Raw genomic sequence first — 24,930 nt, forward strand, 5'->3', positions numbered from 1 at the left:
CATAGCTGAGGTCTCACTAAGTGAGCCAACTGCTGTAATATTCAAGAACCATGGAGGACTGTGGTGTCGACACCTACACAGTCAAATGGGTCACCAACTGGCTGGAGGGCCGCACCCAGAGAGTGGTGGTGGATGGGTCATTTTCGACCTGGAGGGATGTGGGCAGTGGGGTCCCCCAGGGCTCGGTCCTTGGGCCTGCACTGTTCAACATCTTCATCAGTGACTTGGACGAGGGGGTAAAAAGCACCCTATTCAATTTTGCTGATGTCACCAAGTTGTGGGGGGATGTGGGTATGCTAGAGGGAAGGAATAGACTGCAATCAGACCTAGACAGGTTACAGGGGTGGGCAGATGAGAATAGGATGGGATTCAACACTGACAAGTGCAAGGTGCTGCACCTGGGGAGGAAGAACCAGCAGCATACCTACAGCTGGGGAACTCCCTTCTCATCAGTGCAGAGGCAGAAAAGGATCTTGGAGTCATCACTGATGCCAAGATGAACATGGGCCAGCAGTGTGGGGATGCAGTCAGGAAGGCCAACCGTACCTTGTCATGCATCCACAAATGCATCTCAAGCAAGTCCAAGGTGGTGACCCTCCCCCTCTATGTGACACTGGTCAGGCTGCAGCTGGAGTACTGCGTCCAGTTCTGGGCGCCGCACTTCAAGAGGGATGTGGACAACATGGAGAGGGTCCAGAGGAGGCCACTCGCATGATCAGGGGGCAGCAGAGCAGGCCCTACGAGGACAGGCTACGGGACCTGAACCTGTTCAGCCTCCACAAGAGAAGGCTGAGGGGGGATCTAGTGGCCTGTTACAAATTAGTCAGGGGGGACCAGCAGACATTGGGGGAGTTCCTGTTCCCCCGAGCACTACCAGAAGTGACCAGGAATAACAGTCACAAGGTGGCAGAGGGTTAATTCAGATTAGACATCAAGAGGTGCTACGTTACTGTCAGGGTGAGGTGCTACGTCACTGTCAGGGTGGCTAGGATCTGGAACCAACTTCCAAGCGAAGTGGTGCTGGCTCCTGCTTTGGGGGTCTTTAAGACAAGGCTAGACAATCACCTTGCTGGGGTCGTTTGACCCCAGTACTCTTTCCTGCCATGGTAGGGGGTTGGACTTGATGATCTGCTCAGGTCCCTTCCGACCCTACCAACTATGAAACCAGCACAAAAATACATTATCTCAGACCAAGCTTCCATTCCTCACTTCCTAAATGAGACCTTGAGAGATTAATACTTACAGTCCAGGTTTCAGATGGCCTCCCCTTGAATATTTCCTCCTAACAACATGAAAAACCTACTTATAGAGGGTAAAATATTAGACTGGAAGAAGTCAGGAGGCAAAGAAACTAAAAGAAGTTTAGGAACTGGCTTATCTCCCTGCTAGAACAGAATTAAAAGCAGCAATGAAACTAGTACCAACTTCCTAATGCACAAAACCTTGACAACAAAAACTACTGAATTCAAAGAAAAGTGATAAATCCTTCCCCAATTCTATCACTTACAGCAGAAATCAGTCACTAACTTTATGTAAACACTGATTTACCTAAATTCACACTGAGTGAGAGAGATACTTTTGCATACTCCAGGCCTTCCTCATAAGCCTTTAGCCTCAACAGCAGTTCCACTAGTTTGTTGCACAACCGAAGTTCTGCCTTTTTGTTTCCGATCTTTACAGCAAGTGGAAGAGCTCTGTCCTGAAATAAGCAAATACGATTCATCTAGTTATTGCTGAAGCACAGAAAACATACCAATTAGCAGTTAATTTCTCATATTTAGTAAATTATTTACTTTGCTTTATGAGCATGGAATCAAATAACCTGATCTCAGCCGGGTCAACTGTTACTTCGAGCCAAATCCATCAGTGTTTATGGCAGAGAGTGTAAAACGGATACTCTTTGGAGAAGAGAGTACTTTTTGTTCTGTGCTTTGTACCTACACAATGAAGCCAGGACTGTAGCTCCCTAAGTGCTACCATAATAGAAATAAACAACAGACCACGAACCCGGTAGAAAGACACTGCTTTTTCCTTCTCCCAGGCACCATTGAAAAATATGTCGCCTGCAGCTTCAAATAACTCCATTCCTAAGTTTGGATCCCCAGTATAAAGAGCAGCATCTTGAGCAACCTAAAATGAAAAATGTATGTTTTGTTAGAAAATATTTTGTGATTCAACAATGAAGCATCACACTTCTGTGGAAGGGTTTTGGTACCAGCTGCACAGAATCAAACATTAGAGATAAGAAGATCTTTTTTCCCCCCTGCCTTTGTTTCTCTGCCACTGCAGGGCTGTTCACCAGAATACATTCTTTATTCTCTAAAGATAAAATATGCATTTTAACAATCAATATTTGATAGCTGAAAAATGAGATATTCCAAATAATGAGGATTTATATGCAAGGTTTAGAACTATGCACAAAATGTTAAGTAAATTAATAGTATGCTAAAGGAGTTGCACCGTAGAATAAACATTTGTTATTTCAGACACATCAAAGAATTGCAGTGGTAAAAAAAAATGAAAAAAAACTCAATAAAGGGAAGTGCACACCATGCAGTATAAATGGACACTGCCAAGATACTTGGTAATTGTTATAAATTTTCAAATAACAGAAGAACCCTCTTCTCTCCCACCCGCCACACAATGACACATGAAATAAATTAGGTAGGCCTACTGCATTAGTATTACAAGGAACCTGAATTCCAGCTCTGTTTTGATGAACTATTAAATAAAAGTAACAGCACCTAGGGTAGGGACAGAAATTACACATACACTGGTCTGAGTGATTGGAAACCTGTTAAAATCTATAACACAACAGAAGTTCAGTAGGCATAAATCAATTTCAAAATGGCTGAAAATGGTTTAAAGATAAAGCAGGATGGATATACAATAAAAGCTGAGCTATCCAGCATTTTACAAGCCAGCATGCTCTACTAATGGGCATGCCGGCTTGTAAGATAAAGTGAAACTGGAAGCGCTCACTGTGGTACTTCCGGTTTCTCCGAGCCCCCACAGCCGGGGCCAAAGCAGCTTGTGCTGCTGAGCCCCCACGGCCTGGGGGCATAACAGTGCGGGGCCTGCCTCCGTCCCCCGGGGCCCGCAAGGCCTGTAGGACAGGCAGCAATGCGGCGGCAAGGACGGCGATGCCACAGGAGGGGCGGAGGAATGCCTCAGATGCAGCGGGAGAAGCGGTGGCCGGGGCCACTCAATTAACCGGTATATTTTGTTATCCAGCATCTCCCACTCCCGGGGGATGCCGGATAACAGAGCTTTTACTGTAGTATCAGACTTAACTGATTTAAGCTAAATAGGTTTGTTGAACTTCTGTCCCAGATTCCCTTCAGATTCAAGTTAAATCTTTAGTTGTTTCGATGCTGTTTCAACATTTCGCCCATAGGCCATTCCATAGCCAGTGCCAGGAAGATCGGTGCTGCTGCTGGCCCCAGCCAGCAGCACCAGCCTCCCATGATCTGGCAGGCGGATCAGGGGCCCACAGCCCCGGGAGCAGTCCAGCACAGCCCCACAGCCCTTCTGGGGGTGCGGGCAAGCGCCCGATCTGCCTGCCAGATGACAGGAGGCTGGTGCTGCTGCCTGGGACTGGCGCTGAAGCCAAGTAAGCCTGGTTTTGAAATGTTTCGAGTGCCCTTGTTTCAGTTCAAAGCTGTTTTGAAAGCTTTTGGTTTGTTTTGATTTCGCTGTTTCGAGCTCAAAATGCATCTAAATGGCTTCAAAATGGAATACCAGGAGAAATTTCATACAGCCCTACTTTGCACCTCCCCAGCAACCTCCCCCCTGCCCCACTGGCAGGGTGGGCAGGCTAGCCTTGGTCCATGCTGTCTGCCCCAACTGAGCAGGGAAGTATATACTCTAGCACATCCCTGGGGCTTCTGGCCTGGGCCACTGCAGGTATGCGACGCATTTCCAGAATCAAAAGTCTGTTTGCTTGCTTATCAGTTTAATCTGTCTAGCTAAAACTAACCTGCAAAGACTGAATCCATTCAGCCTTGGGCTTTTTGACTGCCTCTACTTAGCAGTAGAAAACAAGGGCACAGAGATGAAGCGATTTCCCAAGGCCACATAGCCAATCAATGGCAGGCCAGAAAATGAACTGCACCCTCCGAATTCCCTTCCAGGTCTTTTAGGCAGACATCTCCTATGTGCTGATAAAGCACCAGGCAAAATGGTGACTGAATCACAGAGTGGGGCCTCTGGGTACAACTACTATAGCGTAATAGCAGTGGAGGAAAGAAAAAGGGCTATTGGAAGAGCTGTTAATTGGAGTTTCAAAAGACCCTTGAGAGTAAAAAGGAAGAGAGATTCATTCCCCAAGATAATGTTTCAAAAGCAAAACAGCAAACCACTAAAACAGAAGGTTGCATTCAAAAGTTGACAGGCCTTTAATAATGCAGCACCAATAACAGCACTATAATTTATTCAAAGCATCACCTCACAAAGCTTCTCTTTTGGCTCATGATATTAGAAGATTTCTCTTTTGCCATACCACACACAGACATCTCTTCCTCTATATCCCAATCATGACCTTACCATACAGGTAGACTTATTCTAAAATCTGGACCAGGGATCCTCAGCCAGGATGCTGCCACATTCTTTGACGGGTGATATAAGGTGTGAGGAGATAAGCAGATAAACTAGGTAGACAAATGCAGCTTCAGGCTTGCCCCTGTCTGAATGATCTCCCACCCCCACTGCAAGGAGGTAAGTACTGCAATATAAAAATCCGTTTTTTAAATTGGGTGCTGCTCAATTCACAAGTTATGGAGGGGTGTCTTAGGTCCACTGATCTGGGTAATATAACTTACCTGGATATAGAGATCCACTAGTTCATTCTGCCTCAGAATGTAATATATCTTTCCTGCTTGAAGCCAGGCATAGGCCTCTTTCTCTTTTTTCTGAAGATCTATAAATATTCCTAGGCTCCTTTTGGTATATTCCAGTGCAGATCTATAGGCCCTGGGGGGGTGGGGGGGGAGAAAGAAAATGCTAATCAGAATGAATGTACAATAAAAAGGGGATTTACTTTTTCTATCAGATTGCAAAGCTATTTCTTTTCATAGTAGGTCATACCCTATTTACCCCAAATGTTTGTGAAAATAATATGCATGTCTCTCAGTTTCTCTCCACTTATTGTTTTGTCCAATTCCTCCATTTCCTGACTTTGTTAATTTTTCAGTGTAATATGGTAGTATTTTAGGACTACTCTCCCTTCCTCAGTGATAGGCTACATCCTTCCCCAGTGACACAGTGAAACAGCATTTTCTCAGCCCTGGCTCTGCTTCTGCTTATAGTTAGTCCCTACAGCAATTTTAGTAGGAGTAGGGAGGGGCAGTATTGGGTGGGGGGGGGAAAACTGGCAGGTCTATGTTGTGGGAAGGTTGTTTGTCTGGAAGGTGAGGGGGGTTGGAGGACTCAAAAATAACCTGTCAGGGTGTGGGGGTAGAAAAACTGCTGCCTGGGGACTTGAGTGAGCAGCTGAGCTTTCCCAGCCCCAGGGCTGTACTACGAACACATACACACATTCAGTTAGCTCAGGCATGGGTAAGCCCGATCTGCATAGTGCACCTCCTTAGGTGAATTAGATCCAAGTTCATAGATTTCATAGACATTAGGGCTGGATGGGATCTCGGGGGATCATTGAGTTCAGCCCCCTGCCCCAGGGGCAGGAAGTCACTGGGGGTTAAAGGATCCCAGCAAGATAAGCATCCAATCGACTCTTAAAAGGAGTCCAGAGTAGGCGCTTGCACCACTTCTGGAGGGAGTCTATTCCAGGCCATGGGGGCTTGGACAGTAAAGAAATTCTTCCTTATGTCCAGCCTGAAACCGTCTTGAAGGAGTTTGTGACTGTTTAACCTTGTATTCCCTTGGGGCACTCTGGTGAACAAGCGTTCCTCCAGATCTTGATGTACACCCCTTATATACCTATAGGGAGTAAAACTAAAAAAAAGTGGGTAAAACTCTTTATACATTTGAGAATAAACACTTCATACAGACAGTTCTCAAACAAGCTGGTAATTTAAATAGCAACATGTTGCCAGGCCAGCATGGTGTAATCAACAGGTCTGATAGAGTTTACAAGTTGCTAAAGTAAGTCTGTAATTTTTTATTAAAATCAGCTGCTGGAAGGTGCCAAATTGTATCCTTATATTTAAAAAAGCTAGAAAAGTGATCTAGAGAAGTTAGATCAGGCTGGTCATTTTTTGCCTGATCTAAACTCCCCAAACATATACCAGTTTGCACTGTGATCAACCTAAACCTTTGTAGAAAACCCAGGTGCTTCTTGATCTGATCTTCCTGACTAGAGATGACTCTTCTCCCTTGGAGTCCGTTCTAGGACACAATGTTCTTATTCTAAAGGCCTTTCTGGTAAAAAACCTGACCAATATTTTGACCCCGATTCACAAGCTCTACTGATCTTGGTTGACCCCTCCTTGCATATTCACTTGAGAAATTTGATCAATTCGCAGAAGTCATCATCAAGTCAACATAACCACATTCATCAGATATACCATTTTAAAATGTGCTTATGCCAGATGCATGAGAAAAGCAACATATGAACCATTTAGTATTACAAAAAAAGCCCTTAAAATATTCAAAACTCCAAATGAATACCAAATATCTTGATAAATATCAAAGTAGTGGATCTATATAGCAAAACTTAGAAATCTTTAAAAATAATTAAATGTTGCATAAAGGCTTTCCAAAGAACAAAAACATGATGTAAAATACATAGTATTACCATCCTGCAATCCGAGCAGCATGTTTGGAGACTACGGGTACTTTTTACAGATGTAAGTGCCCAGTGCTGTGACACTGCCAGTTACATAAGTGGCAAACTGCACTTCAGCACTGAGAAAATGGCAGCGATGCTCTTTTGAGCTACAGCACCTCAGTGGTGCTTTAGTTCAAAAGCACACTGCTACCATTTTCTGTGCGCTGATGCGCATTTCGCTGCTTATACAACTGCACATGGTGCAACACAGTTCACCTCAGCTCGCATGCAGAGCAGGCTCAATTAATTGAGTCTGCTTTGAAGCAACAGATCTCTGGCACATCACGGGCAAAGAAGTATGTGTATGAATGCCCTATTCTTCTAACAGCTGAGCTTCCCAAATTAAAAAGCTATGCAGGATGCATTGAAGCCTTTGCAGTCATGCACAGCCACCTGGACTGTGACTGAGAATCAAATCAGATCATTTAGTGCTCAAGGTATTCACAAGAGGTCACTGAATAAACACCACATGATACTAGGAGTAAAAAAGAAATTAAGAACAACATATCCCGAATGAAAGCAGCAGTTAGAAATTCTATGTGTGCTGATTTTTCTGGATATGCTGAAGACAACAAAGGAATTTCAAACAGTGCTTCTCTCTCTTTTCAAGCAGTTAGTACCATTTGAATACAGACATCCTGAAGGCAGTCAGGTGGTTCTGAAGTGCCTGATACATTAATGGTTTTCAGTTCACTCAAACAGGGGAAGTTAAATTACGAAACTAGTATAGGACTTTGAGAAGTCCTCACTCCACATAAGAGTTAAACGTAAAAAGTATGTCCCAATCATAAGAAACAGAAGGGAAGCACCTAAAAGTTGATAATGGATCTTCAACTAGATATGTTCATGGCTCTGAGAAATAGGAGAGGTGCTATGAAAGCACATGCTATGTCCTTGCACAGTATAAGTGAGCTGTCTCACAAAAGCTTATGCTATATCGCTCTGATTTAAAGGCTAAAAAGGCATGAATCTATGCTGCCTTCTGAGAAATGGAACAGGAAGCATCAGAGTTTGTATGTTCAGGAGGCATTTTATTTAAAAAATTGAAACCTTTACCTATGTGTAAAATCGCAAAGGATTAAACAAGCAAGCAAATGCATTAAACAAGTAAGCAACAAAAACACTTTACTGCCTACAAGGAAGGTGGGGAAGAACATACAAGAAGAGACTGCCAAATGCTATTCCATGGTAGAAGTGCCAACAGTGTTCTGGCAAATGTTCTTAGAAAGAACAAAGACAGATTTGTGCATTGTCAATTCCCTGTTCGAAAGAGGATCTTTCTGCAGACAGACATTTAGTTGTGTTCAGTGCCCAAGGTGTTTCATAAGAAAACAGCAACTTTTTGGAAAGAGTCAGAGTTGCTGGGTTAGACTTATACAACCAAATATAGATTTTTCTGTAGTAGAAACAATATACCTAAACAGAAGTGAACAAAGCAAGATGTGGACACATTCTAATTAGAATACAAACTAGCAGACCTATAGGCAGACTTTTTGTGCCTAATTAACTGCTATAACCAACAACCTGAGAGGACACCTGCAAAGTGAGTTAAAGGAGGCCTCAAATCCTGAATCACTACAACAGTAAGTTCAGATGTAAATTGACCACAAATGCCTCCAAGAGAGAGTAGTGGTGTAGAAGCCACAGACTAGACAATAGAGTGATTCACAGCCAAGTGACATGAGATCCTTATAAGGGTGCCACACATTATTGGCACTGTGACGTGTGCAAAAGCCTACTTATGATTCAAAAGATAAACTGAGAGGTTTCAAATGGGGATATATAATGTCAAAAACATTCTGACCTGTTGTAGTCCAAGTTGTTTGCAACACAAGAATTGTGTCATTTATCAGTAATGAAAAATGAGCGAAAGCGAAGGGAGATTATACACATGGTCAGGGGGCAGAGGTGCTTTAACTGCAGCAGCTCCAAGAGCTGCTCTAATTAAAACCCCCAGAGCATCATGTGTATCCATATCGCCATGCTAGAAAATGGTGGCGGGGGCACTTTATATCTCATTTGATGAGTTTTAGTTAAAGTGCCTCCGCCACCATTTTTCAGGCCAGGGACATTGATGAACATGGCACTGGAGTTTGCTGAAGCACAGTAATTACCTTGCTCCTGCAGACTTGATTAATTCCTGCACATTGGCAGCGAGGCTGCTCTAGGTACAGGCACCTTAAGAACGGTTATTTTCTAGGTGGGTGCCTGGAGTCTAATGAGGTTGAGAACCACCAGGTTCATGTGTCAGATATGTACAACAAAAACAAGTGTCAATACATTCAACGAGAAAAAGGTGGGTTTGGTGTTCATTTCCGGATTGAAAGTCTAATGTCTTCATTTAAGGTAAGTCAATATTAGCCGAAACTCACCACAACCCACCTGATGGAAACAAACAAATATGCCCATTCTGAAAACACAGGCTCCAAATTTACTCAGATGTAAGTGTATAGTTTGAAAACTTAATAGAAAACTGGGGTACATTTGGTGGCTGGAGACACAGTCACCCTCTAGGCCATTTGATGAAAGTGAAGCAGAGTCTAGGGCTTGATATTTTTACCATTCAATCCAATGTAAAAAATAAAAATTTTACACAGAGAGCTTGCCCAGTAAATTTCATGCAGGAGTTAAATAATATGAAATTAAAAATCAGACAAAATATCATCATCATCATGTCACTTGTCCTACAGCCCCTAAAGCTAATTACAGTAACTTCCAATCTCTGCTTGACCACTGCCAATCTCTCAAAACAATCATAGCCTAAAGCAATTATCTTATTTAGTACAATGATAATGGTCTGAAACTCAGGCATGCAGAAGGGCCAGCTGTGTCTGATGCAGCAGCTTGGACTACTACATGCCAAAAGCTTGAAAAACCCTCAACTGAAGCTTGCTCCAAAGCACTGAAGTCACAGACAAACAACTTTATAATCCAAGATAAAACAGCCTGAACAGCAGAATTGTCCAATGGGAGGGGGGAGGGGAATGGTGCAGATAATATGTTCACCACCAGGGATGGATTCAAAGGGGGTGCAGTAGCACAACCTCACCCCTGTTTCTCATCACACAGCAGGAGCAGCAGCAGCCCAGGACTTCTTTAAATCCTGAAGATTGTAAGAGTTTCCCTCCTTCCCCTCTGTGCTCAAAGGCATGTCCCAGGGTCAAGAGGAGCTCCTGTCCCACTCCAGCTGGGCTGTACTGTGGCTGGGCTGAGCCCAGGGCAGTAGCATACCATGGGTCTCAGGCACCCGGGGGCCGATGCCTGCATTTGCATACACCCCCCGCCCCCCCGGGGACAACTGAACAGGGTATGGAGTTCCCTCTCCTGCCCCACGGCACTTCCATGGGGAAATTGACATTGCAACACACCAGACACTGGGGGAAGGGTGGCGGCCAGAATTTCCAGCCATAACAGGTAAAGAAACGTACAGGCCACTTGGGTCAGTTTGTAGGACTAGAGACAGACATTACACATAAACTGGTTTAAGTGATCAGAAATTGGTTTAAACCTGTCACAGAACAGATGTTCAGTGCATATAAACTAGTCTGAAAATGGATGAAACTGGTTTGAGATAAACCTGGTTGAATTCAGTATCAGACTTAACTGATTTGGGTCAAACCAGTTTATACAGTGTCTGTCCCAGACCCCTTGCTGATTTAAAGATAAATCAGACTCCCCCAGCATGCTCTCTGGGCTGGGTGGGGCTCTCTGCTCCACAGCAGGGATGGCACCTCCCCTTTACTCCCTGGCCAGAGCTGTGGCAGAGACTTGCAGGAACAGAGCATCTACCTGGCTTCTCCCTGCTAAGCAGGGATTACCCCCGCCCTGCCCCTGTGCCTTATGCAAACACCTCAGCACTAGCTAGCAGGCCACATGGGGTCTACAGTCTGTGTTGTGGGAGATGACAAAGGCAGACAGGCTTTTTGGAGCTAATCAACCAGTAGCTTAATATCCTTCCTTGGAAAAACTGTTTAAGAAGAGCTTGAACTAATGGAGAGAGGCTTTATTTTCTTAATGGGCTAATAAACACAGAGTTAGGGGTGTTAAACATTCCCTGCTAGACTGCTTGTGGCGGGGTTGCAAATAATAAGAGCATCCTGCCAGGGCCTGGCCATGCCCCACTCAGTTCAACACTGTGCAAGGGAAGGGAGAGCTGCTCTAGCACCCCGCAGCTTCTAGTCTCAGCCACTGCAAGCACATGCCTAAATTTTTTCAGTCCAGCAGGGATGTCTGTGCAGTTACAAACTAGTTTAGCCTAGCCAGGTTAGACTAAACTGCAAAGATTGAATCAATTCAGGCTCAGGGTTTTTCAATGTCTGTCCCAAGCTTAGGGTACATGTTTCCATACAAAAACCACCTCTCAAAATTAGAAAACTGTGTTGAGTCACAGTAGAGACACAATGATTGTCACACTATTTCAGCAGGAAAAAAAAAAAAGTCCAGCTTGTTTGTTTGGTTCCTAATGCTGGTACTAAACCCTTGTAAATCCAACGTTGAGGTCATTTAAAAAAAAGCCTAGACAAATAAATCTGTGAGATGAAAAGGGATACCTCTAATTCTAAGCCAAGGCATTTTGGCAGAGCAGTCTACTGCACTCTACCTGATATACCAGAAGAATGTAGCGAGCACTGGCACCCTCCAGCACATAGTCTTTCCTGTTAAAAATTAAAAACAAAAACAACACCATTTAGAATGGATCTTACCTTTCTGTGCCTAAAGAGAGATACAGCTGACTGATGGTTTCCAAAATTTGTCCCTCCAAAACTTTGTCAGACATTTTTCTAACTAGCGATAATTTATATTCATTGTAGATGACACACTGGGCTCCATCTGGAGCAACTCTACTGTAGAATTGGCACAGCAGCTGAATAGCTTGGAGCTGACCTAGGAAAACAGGTTTGAAATGCTCAAAAAATATATCCTTATTAACAAGGTTAAAAATGCAATCCAATAGAATTCAATTCTACTTATTGTGATCCTGGTTTGCTGAAATAATGCCTTACATAATAAGGATTTTTCAAGCACTGCTTTATATTATAGCCAAAAAAACACCAAACAAAAAAATTAAATCACACTTCACTACCACATTCCACCCTTTCTCCATCTGAACTAGTTAAGGCCAGAAGTGACCTCATGCTTTGTCTCCAAAATAAAGTGGGCTAAGTGCACTGTTCTCTTCCGATTCTCCTGCCAACTGGCCAATGAAGTATCATTTAGATAGACCAGCAATGTAGCTTTTTTAACCATCATTTGACCCACTCATCTGCATCCCTTAACTGAAAAATTACGAAGTGGATGCTCTCTATGTTCACTGCACAGATTCCTTTCTATACCAGTACTGGAGATGAGTATGAGTATGCTCAACCAAATTTTCCCCTTTATTTTATTCTCTAAATGTGTTTACCTTTTGCATTAAGATTCCTTGTTCTACATTATTTCTGACAAATCAAATACTTAAGAGCACCTCATTAACAATATGCTTCAAAGAGTGGGAAGGCCTTCATTCTTACCAGCATACATCACCTGATTTAATCTATTCCTAGGCCACTGTAAGCGGACACAGCCACTATAGCTTTAAAACTCGAAAAAACAATTTAAGTTGCAATGGGTTAGCTTCCCATACAGTAGCATCAGAGCAAAAGATGAAAATTACATCTGTTCAGTGTAACTAACTGTAAACTAGTCTAATTGTTTTACACCCTTAATGATGACTAGAACAGTACAGCAAAGGAAAAGGGCGATGTTTGCTCTGAGTCATTAATAATGTAACGAAAATAAAGATACAGTAATATCAGCAGAATACCAACATTTCCAAATGGCCACAGCACATTTGAAATCAAAAAGGAAAGAAAGTGTACCTACTTTCCAAATTATTTGTTTCCATTGCTACCAAAAAGGCCCATTCATAATAAAATAATCCTTTTTCCTTATGGGTGCCATTAACATAATAGGATCCCAGTTGGAGCAGGACTTGAATAAAATCTCTGCCACAATCCATGCTTGGAAGCCTTGAGAACAGCTTCATGGCTTTGATGAAGTAGCGCTCTGCCAAATTACTAGCGGCTGAATCCAGACATAACATCCCAAAATTGGCCAAAACAACAGCTTGGTTATGGGTCATTTTAGTCTCTTCCGAGATCTGTAAAGCTTTGTAGTAGTTCTCAGCTGCTTCTTTTATATTCTCCACTCTTTTCAAAGCAATACCAGTCATATTATAAATAACTCCTAACTGTTGCGGACTTCCACAAAAAGAGTCTGCTATAGCATTTAAAATGACCAATGCATCAGCATTTTTTCTGTGCAGAATATATAACCAAGCAAGTAAAACTAAGTGGTTAATAGTTTCTTCGGCACTGGGTGAAGTATTGGAGTCTAGTACTTTCTCCATACAAACAATGGCTTTCCCATATTGTCTGTGATGCCTGTAGAGTTCTGCTAAGCCAAGATAAATTGTGCTGCATAGGTTTTGTTGTTCATTGGTAAATACCGAGGCAAGTGCGTGTCTGAGGTAAGGTGCAATTTGTGATGGGAGTGTTTGTCCTGCTTTTCTAAGCTGATACAGCTTGGGTGCATTTTTCATAACCAAATCAATGCTTCTCAAACAACTGATTAGAGTACCTGAGCCCTGGGAAGAAGCAATCCTTACGCAGCTTAGCACAATGTGTGGCAAGTATTTCTGACTGTAGAATTCACCCAGTTTAAAATAGCAGTTGATTGACAAGGAGCTGTTTTGCAAACCCAACTCAATATTCAATAATTGCAGCCTTTCTAGAAATGGTAGAGCCTCTTCGTACTTTTTAAGTTTTGTGTAATGTTTTACCAAAAGAAAGCATGCTCTAGCCTCTGCATGCTTGCTCCGACTCACTACTGTCCTCTTTAAGGCATTCCTTAGAATATCCGACTCCATGTCAGTGCTGCAAACGCAGCTGGGAATCCCCACAAGCAGGGATGCGGCCTTGTCAAAAATGCGAGCGCTTTTTTCTTTGTTCTTCTGCTTCAAGTAAATGGCTGCTAGATTTGTATAAAGAGCGATAACCAGATACAGGTCACCAAAATCTCCTTTCATTGCTCCCATGGCCTCTTCAAAATAAACCCGTGCTTGAGAAAATTTCATCTTTCTAACACTCAGTCTACCCAAAAGAAAGCATAGCCTCATCAGGGCCCAAGGCATATTTGCTTTTTTTGCTGCCTCTCTTGCCAATCTAAAATAGTCAACTAGTTCATCCTCACCGCTATAGCCATAAAATGTGGTGCTCAGAAATGGGAATGAGAAGTCATAGAGATTTTTGAAGTCTCTCTCATACTCTTGACTGTTTAAAAACAGTAACAAAGACTGAAGGACCTCAGACTCCAGATCATCTCCATCTTGATGTATGCAGAAACGTGGTTCTTCAGACATGGGAATGGTCTCTTTATTTGAAGAGCTATAAACATCCTTTTCTTGGCTCACTGTCCTTTCCAACTGGAGCTGTGAATCTTTACACTTCATCAGGAATTCTTTCACCTTCTTCGTTCTACTGAACTCTGTGCGAGATGTGTGATGTGAAAAGTCTGCAATACAAAAGTCAGTTAAGGATCCAGGTAAATAAATGCAAGTTAAAAGCATATGGGGCAAGAAATTCAACACTTAAGGAAAACACTAATAAAATTTTCCTAAGGAAATGTGAAAAGTTGATAGGTAATATTCTTATTTTTTTTAAGATTAATTGTAATACATAAAAAAATTAACACTATTCCTATATAATACAGTGAATACAATTGATTATTCTATATAGATTATTTAAATGTATGTACTATAATTACGATGAATTATTAATTTTAATATACATATATGCACACACAAATTAATTTTATAAAAACCACTGTCGTTAATAACATTCAGATAGATGCCCCAATTTGCACCAGTTAATGATTTGTTTCTCACTATTCAGGTTCTCCTACCACTACCATTGTTGTGACACCTGAATGCTCCATGGGATTATGAAAGGACAGGAAGATTACTCCCTCCTTTCCCAATTGCTGGAGAGTTCTCCTACAGATCACTGGGAAGAGAAATGCCTCTAAATGTTGTTGATTAGAAATTAGTGAGTATCATTAAGAGCTTGTTGGAGATTCCTATGAAGAATTTCACAGGACTCTGGTCCAATAACAATCCTGCAGGAACATCAAGGATTCTCGGTTTATACTGGAAGAACGTAAGTTTAAACAGGATGGGGCCACGTGGTCTTACACATGCATTCAGTGCCTCACACTGATCCAGGATGGGGCTGAAAACACTAAAATGCAACTTAATATTAAAATGACATCACACTCAACCAAGAAAAACACAGTGGAAAAGAATAAACCATCAGGAAAACAGTAGATGAGCATGAGACTTTTAGCAGATTTGCAAGCCAATGTAATTTAGAACTGAATATTCCCAAGGTATCAAAAAAGCCACATTCTGCTTTCTTTCTGCTAGAGAAGGTCACAGCAATATTGCACAGCATGTGGCTAATATGCAAGTGGAAGGAAAAAGTCTGAAACGGAGTATTTAATACCAATAAACCCCAAAAAACAATACATACAACAAAGTGCATGGGGAAGGGAATGATATGAAGTAGAAACAAGTTTTCAGATGTGAAAAGGTGTAGTGAATTGTACAGTTGGGAGCTGGCATGAATGCTGCCATGATAAGACTGAACATGGCAATATAATGAAAAGTAATACAAAAAACGCTTATTATGTCCTTTACCGTGCTCATAAGGCTTCTGAAATTCCAATTGTTCTAATCCATCTAAAAGACAATGAAAATAATAATATTAATTACATTGTGTGTTTTGCCCATTTGTTTGGTTTTAAATACCCTAATGTACACAAAGTATATTATAAAAATTAAAAATACTGGAGTATTTTTAGAAAGTTGTAAAAATTAACAAACATTAACTCAATGGTAAATTTCCCTCCACTTCTATGAGTTCTGTGTTATCTTATTCATGTTCTTTGCCTCTGCATGTGGTACTTATGTGCACCCTTGCCCAAAGGTATGCCAGGATATGGCTGTAATCATAAAATTTGGTGCAAGACTCAGAATAGTTTAATTAGCAATAAGTAGCTATTGCATTATGTAGAACCTATATCAACCTACACATACTGTTATGTAACTTTATAAATATTACCCTTAGAATGCAAGATCTCTTTAAAAACAACAAACATGTTATAGCTCTGGCATATTAAGCTATTATTCATTAGTAGTAGTATTCAAATGAGTTTTAGTGTCACACGTCTAAAAAAATCATTTCAAGAAACAGTAATTTATTGGCAAAAAAGATGAGTAGTCATATACCAGACCATTCTAGCAACATGCTGGTGGATAACCATATTAGCATGCATGAAAAATTTAGGTGGAGGTATCCACATTATCTTCATTCTCTACTTCCATTAGGTGTCACTCTTTCTTGCTTACACATTTTCTAGCTGTCAGGTTCAGGAAACAAATTTAAAAGGTTAAGTCCGTTTAATAATGCACATCTATAAAATACGGAAGAATCATTGTGTTATATAAAGAGAGGCTATCACGCCTTCTTCAGAGAATTTCTAATCAATTGAAAGTAAGCCTCTTAACTGGTTGTGTGTGCATTCCTTAATGAGTTTGTCAGTTCCAGTAAGATGTGTTTTATTGCACAATCTTCTAACAAGGTTTCTGGTGCTTTCTCATTTAAGTACCCATACTTTAATGAAAAGGCTCATTACTCTACACTTGCTAAATGCACAAAAGAAGTGGCAGAACATCTAAAATATAGGATTATGGAATTAAACTAACAGACCTAATTTCAGCTTTATTAAGGCCTTCCAGTGCTAATCAATGGTACTATATTGGCATTTGTATTGTTATAAAACCCATACTATTCATTTGCGGGGGAAGAATTGGAAGGGGAGTGGGGCAGAGAGCAAGGGAGATGTCTGCCCCCTTCCCGCCCCAGCTGCCTCACCTGTTCCCCCGTTACCTGCCCCTATGCTGCTGCTTTCCTGCCTGCAGCAGTGGAGGGGCATGGGAGGAGGCAGGGAGCACATGAATGCAAGACAACCCTCCAGTAAATTAGCTTCTATACCTGGAAAAGTAAAACAAAATTTATAAATTTTCCAGCTATAGAACCTAATTATTCAGGTAAATATGATATTTACCTGAGCCAAGAGCTCACATGCGTGACTGTGCCACCTCACTCCCTGTGGATCCACCCTATTACCAACAAACTTAGGTAAGACTGGACAAGCTTTTGGGTACAAAGTGCCGTTCCTCAGGTGTGGGAAAGAAACAGATATAGCCCAAGCTAAAAAACAGATTGAACAATGACTTAACTCTTATAGAAGAGGAAGATGGCAGTGAACCAAAGGAGGAAAGTCATCAGAAGCAGCTACAAAACAAGTCAAGGGAAGTTGAAATAGATAACCTAAACTCTGAAAAAAACTACATGACCATTTAAAAGGGAAGAGGGTTGTTGTTATCTGTAGTGTTCAGAGAAATCATCAGATGGAAGAGATAAGCAGCCATAAGACCACTGTGTGCATTTATTCTATGTTATTTACACATAATGGAGTTAAACAAAAGTAATTGTTTTATGTCTTATTTAGCTTAGGCTGTATTTACTTCTTTCCCAGATCTGAAGGTGTCACTTTGCCTTATCTGCACATCACAGAGCAACTCTCTGACAAAAGGACTCTTCCTAGGAAATACATGACCAGCCTCGACTTCCCCTGTGCAAAATGGAGTTTATTTTCTACCTAAGAGGGCTTTTACAACCTTTGATTTCTCCTCAGCCTGAAGAAGGATGCATGTGCCCAAAAGCTTGCATAGAAATACATTTTTTTTTTTGCTACTTTTTAGTTGGTCAAATAAAAGGTATCACCTCTGAACCAAGAGTTTTGTATTTATTTTTCTCAGACCAACACGGCCACAAAATAGATCCCTAAAAGTTTGTCTAACATTTCTCCCAACTGTAGACCCGGACCAGTAAAATGGTAGTATGGGATCAGAAACAGGGCAAGTGAGAATGTGGCCACATGCCCACACCTTTCACCATGCCACACATTCAGTGAGTTTAGTGAAAGCAGTGATTCCAGGCAGAGCCAGAGCCAAGAGCTCACATGCACGACTGTGCTACCTCACTCCCTGTGGATCCACCCTATTACCAACAAAACCATACTTCTTGCACATCCCCCTGACCAGAGCTATAAACACCTCTTTGATGCTAAAATACATTTATGTCATATCACAGTGATGGACATTACCAAGATGTAGGATCAGTATGCAGCACTAAAAGATCTGATGTGGCTCTACTGATTTGACTAAAGTTATACCAGTTAGGCATCTGCCAATCCATAAATTACCTAACAGGCCAGATCATAGAAAGCATGTTAAATAAACTAAAATACATGGCAAGGCATGATGAGGCACTTTTTTCTGAGACATGTTATACTTGTCAAATATTATGCAAGGGAAAATGAATTAAATACAAGAAACTGGTCTCTGGCAAATGCAGGTTTAATCCTATTTGTACTAAAAATCAGGAAACACTCTTGGCCTTGATTTAGTAAAAGAATGGGACACTGAATTCACTTTTCCTGTTATTTCTATCCATTGTGGAAGGTGAGAGGGCTTTAAAAGCAGTGACTATATCAAAAAGCCACTTCTACTAAAAGAAAATATTACATTGGTACTGATAGTTACAGGCAGGACTTCTACAGTCTTTTGAGAGCTTATTCAAGCTCAGAGGCATGTGCTTTTGTTTTCATTAGCATTCAACAATTGCACCGGTTTTATTAATAATAAAACAACTGAGTGTATGCACTGCCACTTTTATAATCCCACTCTGTGTTTGAAAGCTGAAAAATCTACTTAACCATAGAATAGTGTCTTGGGGTCACAGAAGAAACATTACTTAGTCCATTTAAAAGTGGACAAAAGGAATTGTTGAATACCTTGAAGAGACAGTGTTGCATCAGCAAGAAAAGCAAAGATGATCTAAAAGGACTTCTGCAATTTCTAACAGCAACAACAAAGGGGAAAACATAGCACTGACAACTATAGAAAGAGTGAATAAAAATATCTGGGGGTTAACAGGAATCAGTCATGGGTCCTGAGGAAAGAATCGGTTTTTCAGATAATAAAATCCATCCTTACCTATTCTATATACAGTGAAAACTTCTGTATTTAATGTTTGCTTGACTAAATGCATCACATCCTCTTCCACAGCATTTTTTTCTTTGGCGAGAAACAATTTCTCTTCCTCTTCCAGAAAATCCAAATTTTGGGAGCTACAAATGAAGCAGCAGTTTTGAATAAAGTGGTTTGCCCCATATTTATTCAATGAATGCACAGGAATAAAGTATATTTGGCTTCCATACACTATCATAGCATGCATTACCTCCCACTTTAACAGTTTGCTCACTAGAGGATAACACAGCTTGTGAGTGCTGCCAGCTCAGTGGATAAATTGATAATGGTTACTCTGCATGCCAATATGCATTGATAAATGCCAATTCTGGAAGCTGGTAATCACTCTTGAAGTAAATCAGAGAAAGCTTTCTTGGTATTTCTGTACTGTAATATATCATTTATTAAAATATTAATTCATTCACTGTAGCAAGACTAAGTACATTATGTTATTGCCTTTGCATTAAACTTTGAAGGTTAAATATTCAACAAGGCTTTTAAAAAAAAAGAAGAGCCTTCTAGCTTTCTTTACAGTCATTAATGAATGAACTCAACTAAGATTTGCAATGCAACTAAGATCTACACTGCAATGCAAGCTGAAGTTTGCAGTGTACACAGACTGCCCACACTCAAAGCAAAAGTGCCTGCATCTATTTAAACCTGATTACTGGAGGTCACCAAATATGGAGGCAACTGTAATAGAAAAACTGGCTGGAATTTCTGATCCAAGAAAGTAAGACTGATCAAATATATTTGTGATGATCAATCCTGATACTACATGAACTGTCTCTCTCAATACAGCAATCTGGATCTGAAATTAATAATGGACAGCATCACACCTTGTGCTATAGTTTCCCTTCTATTTGTTGACATGGAAACACATCACACTATGGTAATTATCTCTAGAAAGAGATCTAAAGAGTTTTAAATATAATACGCATTTGAAAACTATAAGCTATTAAAAAAAAACAAAACAAAAAAGGGCCACAGATAAATTATTATACGCATACAACTTACTCAGTTCTAGAGGTGTCAGGTATAACATGAGTTGTCTTTACAAAACCAATTTGACCAGTAAATACATGCCTTCCAATAAACCATGGCATGCATTCAATGAAGTAGCCAATGATTTCGATTTTGTCCCCCTTCTGGAAGCTAATCTCTTCGGGAGCAGCACTTTTGTAGCTGGTCACTGCTAGAGAAGATCCTGTTGCTGCACAATAAGGATTTGGAGATGCATTAATTTGAAGAGGCAGACTGCAACTCAGCATAATAAAAGGAAACAATAATGGCCTGTGATAATCCTGAGATTGTTGAATGACTTTTCTGAGGAAAGATTTATTACCTTTAGGTACTTTAAAAGCAAGCTATTACTATTTCAAGCACTTCAGTATAGAACAAAGAGAAAGTCAATCCCACAGTCAGTCAATCCTTATAATACTTGGGCAATTCCATTCACTTTTCAGAATTTCAAAACTAAAAATGAAACAACTACTATTTTTTCGAGTATCCCTAGAGTTGGTTGAAATATTTTCTGAATTTTGACGTTTGGGGGGGAAAAAAAAAATGGTTTTTAAAATTTGACGAAATTTCCCTCCTCCTAATTTGTCCCAACTACATCTCTCAATTTTCAAACAATATCAGAGCTTTAAGGGTTTAATTGTTGATACCAGTACTTTGCCCTAGTATGGTCTGCAGGATTTGGCCTACAGTAAATGCCTTGTATAGCATCCGTGCACAGCACTGTTTCACTTCTGGATTAGTATACAAACAGGAAATGCCAGTGAGTGGTAAATAATTAATCTTTGTATTTGTGGCAGTTTTAGCCATGGGGCAGGGCATCTGTATGTATGACAACATGCATATTAAAATCCTTGGATTTTTTTGATTTACCTTTCTAATTGGCAAACTTTAAATACATACTTTTGGGAAGAGTCTATAAACTTATTCTCATTCCTTTTGACTAGATTGCATTATAAAGCTACTTGATCCATCATCCTCATGTGAATGAGTAGTATTTATAAAAAAAAGCAATAAAATAGCATTGAAAAGTAGAGTGGATAAGACCTTTAAGTCAAAACATGGTGCATATCATCATTGCTTAAACAAGAATTAGATATACATAGTCTGTTAAGCATTTTTGGATGAAAGACGCTCTAGAGATATACTGCACTGAGATATAAAAAACAGACTTTTATGCATCACTAGCAGCGCAGTACAATGATTTAAAAGCAATTCTGCTACTGTAAGGGTATACTATTAGCATTTCTAAATCATTTAAAGTTTAGCTCTGTGATAGATAAAAAGAATAGATACAAGGATTGGAAAGAATTTCTTACCAATTTGCTCACTGGGTTGAGATTTTGTTTTGCAAGCAAAATCAATAGAATCAGAACAGACTTTAAGAAACCACCTAGAACAGAAAGGAAGAAAAAAAGTGTTAAATTAAGTTAAAAAACACCTCACTAAAATTTTTTGACAGTCCCAATGATATTTTATGCCTACTTCTTTCAGTCTATTATTCATTTTAGTGGTTTTTTTCCTGTGGTTTTCAGAATTGTAAACTTCTTTCACTCTGGCAACTAAGGATCATATATGGAAATTATTGAAATGTCATAAAATTATTCTCCATCTTCTTGATTATGCAAATCATATTATGATCAAATATTCATTAGAGGTAAAAACTAGAAGGAAAAAAAAGGGGGTGGGGGGAAATCTCATCAATTTCCACAAATACTTTCTCTCTGAAAATTTTCTTTTATGTAAAATTTCTCACTAACTCTACTTCCCCAGGTGCTGATGGTAGCAGCATTGCAAAGTTAACACAGCAGCTCTAACTACATTTAGCCACATAAAATAGCTATGCTAAGATATTCAATGTGAAATTTAACACATTTCTCTATTTTCAGGTTTGCTAAGTGCCAGTAAAAAAAAAAAAAAAAATCTTACGTTCATTTCAAACTGAAGCTTTTTGGGGCAGGGAGCATCTTTTTATTCTGTTATCTGTATAATGCCTTGCACAGCAAATGCTGACTAAGGGGCTAGGTTGTCGGTTCCACCACAGTACAAACAATAAGCACGTTTTGTTAAAGAGCAAAAGTAGGCTTGACTATCTAGAGAGCTAAGTTTCAATGTCTTGCACTTTTGCCCCAGTATTGTGTTGAGAGTTACATGAATAAAATCAAATACTGTATTTGCTACGCACACCCTTCCACTCCCCCCCCCCCAAAAAAAAAAAAAAAATCAGCCCTCCAAAATTAGAAGTATGCAGACATTGTGCTCTAATGCTGCCAAGGCGGCTGCCACTTCTGTGACCCTGGCATGCAGAATGGGCAGAGTCCTGTGTTTATTCCCTCACAACCACAGTCTCTACTGGCTGAACACTGTAGCTTATGCATGCCCTGCCATACCTAGAAGCTCTGGCTGCCTCATCCAGGGTGTCCCCTGGGATGCTATCCTTCCTAAACGCTCTTAAGTTTCCAAGAGGACTTAATCTTATGTCACAGTCAGACCTAGCTCTAGGAATCTCTTGCTTTATATACTGTACCTTCCAAGAACAAGATGCATGTCTTGTCTGGGGGCATGTGGAACATGAGAAAATACGGTAACTGAAATTAAAGAATTATTCTGGCTCAGACTGGTTTAGCCAATGCGTTTCTTCAGGGAGGGCAGCAGAAGCCATTTTGTATTTGCTTTTGTTTGCTTGCTCTCTTAGCAGCAGTAAAAATGGTGTTTCTGATATTTTTCTAAGAGTCAGTGGCCTGGGGTTTCCTAGTACCCACTAATGAGCACTTACTTATGGGGCCTACTTCAGCCTCAGACCTCTATGGGCCAGAAAATGACATTCTGCTAATCCCTGCAATAACGAAGAAGGAAAGGCCCACTGACAGATTAACAACATGAGCCTGAGCCCCGAGGAGGCTGCAACAAGAAGTTGCCAAATGGTGAAATGACATAATAGGCTAGCAATTTCTCCCCACTCAGACATTTCTGAGTTACAGTTGCTCACATGTGGAAAGTAAAAACGTATTCACCAACCTAAAAAATTCTCAAAACCAACATGCTCTCTACCGCATTAAAAATGGAAAGCCATTGTAAGTCAAGAAAAAGGCACTTGATTTATTATTACATATGACCTTAAGCATTTTCCTTACAGCACGGAGGAAGTAAGAAGTATAAGAAGGGAATGAGAAAAATCAATGGACTTCCTGAATAAAGGGTGATATCCACAAAGCCAGCCCCAAATGCCTTCATTTTAAAGTGTCTATATGTAAATAAATATACTTGTACTTATGAAATAGAAGACTCAAGTCAGGTACCTACTGATGAAAGGGAATCAAAGGTTCTGTAGTGACTTTATTGTCTAAAGTCAGGTCATCACTCAGTGATCCACCAGATGTGTCTTCAGTCACAAACTCATTCTGATAAACTTTCACTACAGTATCTGCAGCTGTCACCTCTTTTATGAGGTTGTCAGAACACAAGACAAAGAATGTCCCTTAAAATAAAAGCAATGCACGTCAGGTTTCAAATTTTGTAGTACTTCAGTCGTTTTAATGTTGCACGTGCTTTAAAGTAGGCCAACTTACTATTTTAACTGTACAGAATTCATTAGACTATTTTGTCATAAAAGTTTTTCCCCAATTTGTTTTTAACCTGTATTTCAGTGTTTTCAATCTTTCCAAGCTATGAAACTAGCATTTCCAGCTGTGTTCATATGGGGTTTGTGACCCCATTTGTCATCAAAACCCTTAATCTGGGAACTGTTACTAGGAATGCTTCCAACTTAAAGCAATTTTATGGGTGAACTAGAATACAATCATAAAACGTGTTCAGTGTGTAAAACTTGCAATGTGTTCAAACCATAAAGCCGAGACAAAAATTATCTGTAGAATTCTTAGATTGCAATATTTTATGGTATCAAAAAGATATATCAAGTGATTTACTGCCCCATTGGCATGATATTGCAGCCTCACTTACCTATTGATGTAAATGAGTATACTTATGCAACTGTGTGACAGATGAAGAAATTTTACTGAGTTAAAGGTATAAGGAAAAAAATCCCCCTGATAAACTTAGCAGGTGTTACAGTCAGAGATAAATTTCTGAGCTTCTATTCCGATAGGGTAGACAAATAAAACTCTTACTGCAGATCAAACAGCACATGGTCAACTCCTCCCATTTACCTCATTATAATTTACTCATCTGTCCGCACCTTAAGAATGGTAGAATCTGGATCCTTGTGCATTTTAAGAGACAAGCATTTTTTTAAGTATCCACTCCCAGATGCATTTATTTACTGGGATTGTAAAAGAAACTTATGTTAAAAATATTCTGTAGCTATGTCCTACACTGTACTTCTAATACTAAAAAGATTTAAAATTCTTCTAATGTTGTAGTCAATACTATGGAATTTGTTTGAACCTCCCTTCCTAGTGAGGTTTCTACTGAACGCAAAGGACTGAATTAGACCTTTAATGCGTTTCCTTTTGCATTCCAAATACCATCTCTAAGAGGGAAGATGCCATACATAGTCATTGCAAATACATTATTCCTTACCTTCCTGTATTAAAAGATCTCTGTACATCAAATTTAGAGACTCTTCATTTATAGAGACTTCAATTCTGGCTTCTTCTTGTTTACCGTTGTTCTTCTCTTGTGAAGACAGCCAAAAAGACTGATTTAGCAACAAGTTCTCCATGCAGTGATTTACAAAACCTGGCAAGAATCCAATTCAAGACATTTCCTTTAATGACGTTAACACAACAACCTCTCCAAAAGGCTGTAAGCAGCGGTAAATAGTTAGGTAATTAAATTAGTGGTTAAAATACAACATGCGGCTATTGCTTGATTGCAGTATTGGCAAAATTTCATGTAAACATGCAAAGTTCTTGGTGATATTAGCTGGAGTCTCTGACACAGGTCTAATGGATATATCAGATGTGAGTTA

At 40.2% G+C, this 24,930-nt stretch overlaps 1 protein-coding gene across 3 annotated transcripts in view; it reads right to left on the reverse strand.

Moving 5' to 3' along the window:
* Positions 1-24,930, reverse strand: part of SH3TC1 (SH3 domain and tetratricopeptide repeats 1) — a 63,600-nt gene that overhangs the window by 10,522 nt on the left and 28,148 nt on the right. For 2 of the 3 annotated variants that reach the window (XM_090035512.1, XM_090035511.1), the window contains 11 exons: positions 24,540-24,698; positions 23,304-23,478; positions 21,320-21,393; positions 19,998-20,193; positions 18,948-19,081; positions 15,522-15,563; positions 12,650-14,338; positions 11,491-11,671; positions 4,821-4,971; positions 2,008-2,130; positions 1,549-1,699 (listed from right to left, as the gene is read on the reverse strand). In XM_090035512.1, coding sequence (XP_089891638.1) covers positions 1,549-1,699; positions 2,008-2,130; positions 4,821-4,971; positions 11,491-11,671; positions 12,650-14,338; positions 15,522-15,563; positions 18,948-19,081; positions 19,998-20,193; positions 21,320-21,393; positions 23,304-23,478; positions 24,540-24,698 — 3,075 coding nt within the window. The remainder of the gene's footprint in view (positions 1-1,548; positions 1,700-2,007; positions 2,131-4,820; positions 4,972-11,490; positions 11,672-12,649; positions 14,339-15,521; positions 15,564-18,947; positions 19,082-19,997; positions 20,194-21,319; positions 21,394-23,303; positions 23,479-24,539; positions 24,699-24,930) is intronic. The other variant, XM_090035513.1, reaches the window with a different exon arrangement.

This window comes from Crocodylus siamensis, chromosome 2 (assembly GCF_052110815.1).
Source record: "Crocodylus siamensis isolate JL-2025a chromosome 2, ASM5211081v1, whole genome shotgun sequence".
NCBI classification, from domain to species: Eukaryota; Metazoa; Chordata; order Crocodylia; family Crocodylidae; genus Crocodylus; species Crocodylus siamensis.